The sequence below is a fragment of the Seriola dumerili genome, unplaced genomic scaffold (genome assembly GCF_002260705.1).
Source record: "Seriola dumerili isolate Sdu_G_001 unplaced genomic scaffold, Sdu_1.0 BDQW01000079.1, whole genome shotgun sequence".
NCBI classification, from domain to species: domain Eukaryota; kingdom Metazoa; phylum Chordata; class Actinopteri; order Carangiformes; family Carangidae; genus Seriola; species Seriola dumerili.
The window spans coordinates 609,584-616,484 of record NW_019174334.1 but is presented as its reverse complement, the minus strand read 5'-3'; the positions used below and the strand labels follow the sequence as shown (position 1 = coordinate 616,484).

Below are 6,901 nucleotides of genomic sequence, written 5' to 3'. Positions count from 1 at the left end.
AAAATGCATGTCCAAATCTCCCTCTGTTTGACTCTTTCACTGTACTTGAGCTTACATGTTGTCCTAGTATGCTATTTCTGCAAAAATCAAATACTGCAAAGCCAACACATGTCCAACCTCCTGTGGAAGTTTTTCCTGGTAAATTCAAGAATCTACAGGAAAAAGACATTTCTGCTTAAAGTCCTGGCCTTAGCAAAGTATTGGATCAGGTCTAGGAAGTAGAAATATTCAACTAATCTGTCATGATTTATCCACTAACTGACAACTTTCCATCCCAGTGAAAACCTTCAGTATACTAAGGCAGGACAGCAGCGGAGAGTGTAGGAGCTGAAAATGCATGGACGGAGTGAACCGGAGGAGAAAATCTTTGCTGTGCACCACTCTTGAGTGATATATCCCTTCCACCAATTCCAGCACCTGAAAAGTCCATCACTTCCAAGAAGATTTTTGGGAAAGCACCAGTTGTCGGCAACAGGAGAGGAGGAGAGAAAAGAGAGCGAAAGAGAAGAAAAAGGGGGAGGAAAATTGTTCCTGCGTCACGTTGCTTTAATTTGTTCACCAGCTGCCAATGAAAATTATGACCTGTAGAAGGTTTTTTTTTTCTCTCTCTCTCTTCTTTGGCTCTGCATCTGCCCCGGCAAACCACACAGCTGGAGCCACACACTGAACAAGTGTAATATTTACAGTATAATGAATACGACAAAGAAGACTGATAGGACACATGGACCCAGCTCTCACATTGATTGTGACTCATAACAGGCTGGCTGGCTTCATGTGGATGTCCTGACCAGTGACCAGAGGAGTATGTGGGAGGTGTACATTTAATCACCTGCACATGCAGCTGATCAGACAGATTGATTGGCTCTATTAAACATTCAACAATCAATTTAATTCAATAAATCATTTTAGGATAGTTTCAAATGAGAAAATGTCAAATATTATCATAAATCACATCCATATTAGAATCAATCTACATCACAGCAACAAAATAGCCTGCATGATAAAGAGCTGTATCATTATCATCTTTTGCTTTTGAGATCCCATAATAGTCATTTAATATGCTCCATCCTCCTTATTAATCAAATGTTGTCCTCTCACGTCCTGCAGCTGCACAAACCTAAAAGCACATGTCTTGGTGAGAGAGAAACCAAACACAACGTTTCCCAATGATGCTGTGTTTCAGGTGGCAAGGAGGGGCTGTGCGTCTACCTCCGAGGCAGGCGCACTTCCTGCATCGTCGCGCTGCAATATATAAACCCGCAAAGACCGGACTTCTCCTGAAGCCCTCACAAAGTTCGCAAAGCGCAAAAACTCCTCACTCGCAGCCAGGCAGCCCTCCCTCTCCCTCCAGTCCACTACCGAAGCTTTAGCGGTGATACAGCCTTGGCCAACCCAGGCACAAGGTACCGCTGCGCAAGAAAAGGTAGGAGCAGATTGTGTGAGGGAATGTCACTGGTATTTCTGTTCCTGTGTTGTAAAGCACGAGATGTTTGAAGCTTGGTTTCACTATGTCTGAACTTACTTCAAGTCCGTCTTGGTTTCTTTTCAGAGTAATCCAGGACGCGGGAAATTCTGTCTGCAGTCTCCTGAAGCCAAAAAAAAAAAAAAAAAAAAAAAAAAAAAAAAATGAAACTTCAGTTATTTGTCATAGATCTAATATTTCTGTGCATATCTTGCGGAGCAAGTGCATTGGCAACGAGTATTCCTTCTGTGTCCACGTCCCTGCCAGCCGCCAATTTCACCGGTCTTGGTGCAGCGCACAGCTATGGAACAGACACCACGACTATTTCTAAAAGCAGGAGGAAGCGTTACATTAGTCAGAATGACATGCTTGCCATTCTTGATTACCATAACAAAGTGAGAGGGAAAGTGTTTCCCCCAGCATCCAATATGGAATACATGGTAAGTGAAAGCTTTCATTCATTTTTATTGAAGTATGTTTTTCCAATCAATGCATGGTTTTACTGCAGCCATATATTGTATGTCCTCTGTTTGCATTGTCATGAATAACCACCATCAAGTAAAAGATAGATCAATGATTTTTCATAGAAACCGATAGAGAATACTCATCTGATTTGTAGTTTTATAAGAAATTAAAGTGACAAATCTCTTTAAATGTTACTTGGCACCTTCAGCTGTTATGTAGATTGCACTGTGGTAGACCACCAAAGTAGCCTGGTCACTTCCAGAGGCAGAGGGGTCATGTATGGTACTAGTAGCCTGCTGGCATTGTAGTATGGAGAGAACAGTAATGATCAGTTGAAGACCCGGTAGACATAATGGGAAATATTTTTATATAGAGTTGCAAGTCCCAAAGCTGCTAAATCAGACTTTTAATTTCACATACAACATGTATTTTATTATTATTTTACATATGCAGCAGTATAATTCTCTTAAGCACTTAGCAATTTCAGCTGACAACATAATAACAACATTTATGTTTAAAATTGGCATCATTTCCACTCTCTGTTGATGTATTAACAGTAAAATACATTAGGGGGAGTCTCATCCCCTGATGAAACATCTGTAGAGTGAAGTCATCAGAGGACTGCATCGGGCTCCAGGCACAACCATGTGTCTGTGCAGCTATTCAACCCGCTTTCATCACAGAAAAGATATATTCGGAGAAAGAGTTACAGTACATGGGACACTAGGCAGCTAACTTTCTTCCTCTTATATAACCGATTTGATGGATGACTTGTGCACGTTGCCATGGTAACACCTGTAACAGTGCTCTGAACTCATAAAGCGCTGACTCTTATCTCGCATCTCGCTGCTGAAAAAGATCTAGCGTTGATCTTTTCTGTCGGTTATGTAACGGCTGTCCGTGTTCATAGCATGTCTCTCTATGTGTGTTTAGGTGTGGGATGACACTCTGGCTAAGACAGCCGAGGACTGGGCTCATGCCTGCCTGTGGGAGCATGGGCCACCTCACCTCCTCAGGTTCCTGGGTCAAAACCTCTCCGTCAGGACAGGACGGTGAGTGACCTTTGACTCCCCTCCCCCTCCCCGACATCTGCTGCTTCTCTCAGGGATGACTCTCTCTCAGCAGTCATGGTCGCTGCCTTAGCAGCCCCCTTCTTCTTTCTCCTTAAAGTTTTTGCACTGTGACCCGGTGACTGCTTGAGGAATGCTCCTGTGACCCTTCAAATAAACAAAAGCTGTGTTTTCAGCCATGACCCATGAGGACAAAGACGCATCCCTTCAGTAGGTCTTGACTTTCCATTTGGAAACACAGAGCACCTTCATGTGTTCCTACACTTTTAGATTTTATTGAGGAACAACATGAGACTCAAGGGAGTACAGCTTATTCTGACTGGTCGTTGTGTCTCTCTGAGATTTCCTTAAAAAACCCCACTAGACCTACGTAGTGAAACCAAAAGGTTTTATTAAATCTAGGAGGGGCCGGAGCCAGCTCTGTCAGACAAACGTCAATCTCAACAAGAAAATGGATAATAATCTGCAAGTCAGCATTCTGCAGTACAGAGCATGCTGGGATAGCTTACAAAAAAATAACTAAACATAGTGCTGGAGAATTTTCAACTGTTAAAATTGCTGTTTGGCAACAAACTCTGACTCTCTGGAGCATCTTCAGAATTACCCTGTTGACATTTGAAAATGCAGCCATGTTTCTATCAGTCTCATGTGCTTGTGACGCTGCGCACAGTTTACATTCTAATGCTGAACTACAGGCTGTTTTTTGTTACTGTGGTGAAACCCATCCATTCCAGCGCAGTCTACACTGTGACAAGATTTTGGAAAAGTTTTAGCATCCTCTCCTCACCTGAGCTGCACGTCCAACAAACGACCTCGAAGAAATAAGAAAGGAAACTTCAATAATTCGATTGAGATCCATAAATAATATGAAAAAAATGATGGGAAGGAAACTGAAGTACCTAGAGGGAATGCACGCACATCTGGAAAAAAAAAAAAAAAAAACTTCACGACCATTGGAAAAAACAGAGGAACAGAGGCCAGATACAAATTCAGGAGTTTCTATTTAATCACTGTTTTCATTTTGCTGTTGCCAAAATTGCTGATGTCAGTCAGTGTCTTCAAGGTTTTGTTCCATCAATCCTGAATACACCTGCACACAACCTTAAACTGTCATCTCAGTACACAGAACAGTAGTACTTTGACCATGAGTCTAGTGACAAGGTCAGTCTGAATTGGTGAGAATTATGTCGCTCACTATCGGTGATATATATACAGCATCAGTTATTGATTATGTCTGTCTTTTGTTCACAGTTATCGATCAATTCTTCAGCTGGTGAAGCCATGGTACGATGAGGTCAAAGACTATTCTTTTCCATATCCCCGTGACTGCAACCCTCGATGCCCTCTCAGATGCTATGGGCCCATGTGTACCCATTATACACAGGTACGCAGACAGCACTCAGTATTAAATGTGATACTGTTAGCTGTTAGCTAATACTGTTGACTGACTGCTGATGTGTGTTTTGCAGATGGTGTGGGCAACGTCCAATAAAGTCGGCTGCGCGGTTCACACGTGCCACAATATGAATGTATGGGGTTCAGTGTGGAAGCGGGCAACATATTTAGTTTGCAACTATTCGCCTAAGTAAGTATACTTCAGTCAGTCTGATATAATGTTGGTTACATGCGGTAAGGAGGCCTGTTAATTCTGGTGAACCTGTTCACCTGATGACGATAGGCCGACGACAAGCTTAATACCAACACAGTCCACTCTGTTCTGTGCCGAGTTGTGAAATGCCACCCATGTTGCTGAGAGATTCAGATAACCCCCCAATACAAGCCTGTGAGCCGGTACTGCATTACCAAAGCTCTGGAGACCCACAAAGCAGAAGACAAATTCTCTCTCTCAAAAAAAAAAATTCCAGGAATCAAAGCCCGTTTGTACTTGTGACTGACTTGTGACCTAGGCTCTTTAATCCCACTGGTTTAAGACATATGTAAGAGTAGCAGGCTCAGGACACTGATGACCTATTTTAGCTTGCTAATGGGAAATGTGGCCTCCCTTCTTTGAGAAACACAGTTGTGGGTTTGGGCACAATAATACTTTCTGACCTGCAGAGGTCACCGTTGTCATCATCTGCAGGTTTTACTCTTGACAAATCAATTCTTACTGCCAGGTTCACTGACTCTACGTGTGTCTTGTCTTTCAGGGGTAACTGGATCGGAGAAGCTCCCTACAAAGTAGGCGTGCCCTGCTCCGCCTGCCCCCCCAGCTACGGGGGCTCCTGCAGCAACAACATGTGCTTCCCTGCTCTCAAGACAAACTACCTGCACTGGTTCAAATAAATACAGGTCTCCTCCTGACATAAGCTGACAACCTACAGTACCACAGAGACATTATTTTAATCCCGTAAGGATTTGCACAACAGTCGTTGACCACACTATTTTGTATATATGGGCTTATTTAAAGACACAAACATACATTTGAAGGCAGCAGACAATTTAGTGTTGATGACTTGTAAATAAACTGTAAATTAATTTGTTACTATTTTAATTGATGAAATATAATTTATATGGAAAATGGGTCCTTAAACACAGTATATACCTTATGTGGTGCTGCATACAGTTTTGTTTCTACTATATTTGTTTACCATTGACAATGTGGTAATTAAGGACATAACACCATCATAGCTGCTCATACCTGCTCACTTTGGTGCTACGGGCATCACACCTTCATGTTGTGTGCTCTGCCTTCACAGGAATGTTGCGATGTAAAGATCAAAGCTTTTGACCTGAGAGGGAAAACCTACGCTGGCGGTGTCAGCTCAGTAGCCGCTGTCGACCCTGCAGTAGGTTACAAACTTCACACTCGTGTCTATTTGCGATTTCCATTTCTATCTTGCAACAAATTGGCAAAAGGTTTGTTGGAAAAAAAGTGCACTTACTGTAACCCAAAAGCATATCACGGCTGTATACAAAAGGAATATACAACAATGACACAGGGATGTCTTTTTTTTTTTTTACCTCCCTCTGTTGTCAAAAGTTTGTTTCTTCAATTTCACGGTGCATTTTAATCTGCACTGATTAGGTTGTGTTTCATTACAGGCATCATCTTCATCTTTTGGGGCATTTCACAGGTTTCATTTATATTTCACATACCATAAGTCTGACCCACATATCTGTTTTATAATCATATTTGGTATAGAGTATATTGGTATACTGTATACCAATGTATATAAATGTCTTGGAATATTGGACAAATGCAGTGTTTGTATGTTGTAATGATCTTTTCACTGATGTTGTAGCTATGGTTTTGGAGTTAGGCACTCAAGTGCACCTTAATTGTTTGTATATTTTCCAAAGTACCAGGAAATTATTATTTTTTGTACATGTAGATAATCATTACACCTTGACTATCCTTAAACTTCAAGTATTCTATAAGTTATTCATTTTTATATGGGAAAATATTTAATTGTTATCGACTTTTTTTATTGTTTTGTAAAAGGATTGTACATATATCTATACAATTTAAAGGTACTGAATATGGTTCATTTGCATGTCAACTTTTATAATGGTGAAGAAAATTTACCCTAATGTAAATCAAGGTGGTAGATTTATACGAATTAAGCACTAGCGCAATATTGGCAAGTAAACGCTTCAACCCTTCAACTTTGGCGAATGGCTCGGAATTCCCCAAATCGGGGACAGTTTCTCAGTACGATCCAACACTGAGAGGGACTTAAGCACATATCTCCAGTGTAATAAAAACATAGTCAAGAAGACATGAAAATGTTGACTTTGATTTAAAAAAAAAAGAAAAACTTTAGTGGGATATAATGCATTACAAAACAGGAAATGAACATTTTCCGCACTGACTGTATTTAAATCAACGTCAACAACAAGCTATTTATGCAGTGAACTGTGTTTTTCTTGTTGTGCTTTGTATTTGTAATAAAACAAGAAC

At 41.0% G+C, this 6,901-nt stretch overlaps 1 protein-coding gene across 2 annotated transcripts; it reads left to right on the top strand.

Annotated features, from left to right (window-relative positions):
* Positions 1-1,295: 1,295 nt before the first annotated feature.
* pi15 (peptidase inhibitor 15) lies at positions 1,296-6,901 on the top strand. 2 transcript variants are annotated; one of them, XR_002665075.1, is made up of 7 exons: positions 1,296-1,423; positions 1,550-1,902; positions 2,861-2,979; positions 4,249-4,381; positions 4,467-4,582; positions 5,148-5,347; positions 5,697-6,901. XR_002665075.1 is itself a non-coding variant. In XM_022744279.1 (6 exons), the coding sequence occupies exons 2-6, from the start codon at positions 1,627-1,629 to the stop codon at positions 5,281-5,283; spliced, it is 780 nt and encodes a 259-aa protein (XP_022600000.1). In that variant the 5' UTR covers positions 1,296-1,423; positions 1,550-1,626; the 3' UTR covers positions 5,284-6,901. The 2 variants fall into 2 exon arrangements, 1 of the variants encoding a protein (XP_022600000.1); XM_022744279.1 differs by having other exon boundaries at positions 5,148-6,901.

Coding starts and splice junctions, on each gene's coding strand:
- pi15 (XM_022744279.1), top strand. CDS start 1,627: ATGAAACTTCAGTTATTTGTCATAGATCTAATATTTCTGTGCATATCT. Junction 1,903..2,860: donor CATCCAATATGGAATACATG/GTAAGTGAAAGC, acceptor ATGTGTGTTTAG/GTGTGGGATGACACTCTGGC. Junction 2,980..4,248: donor CTCTCCGTCAGGACAGGACG/GTGAGTGACCTT, acceptor TTTTGTTCACAG/TTATCGATCAATTCTTCAGC.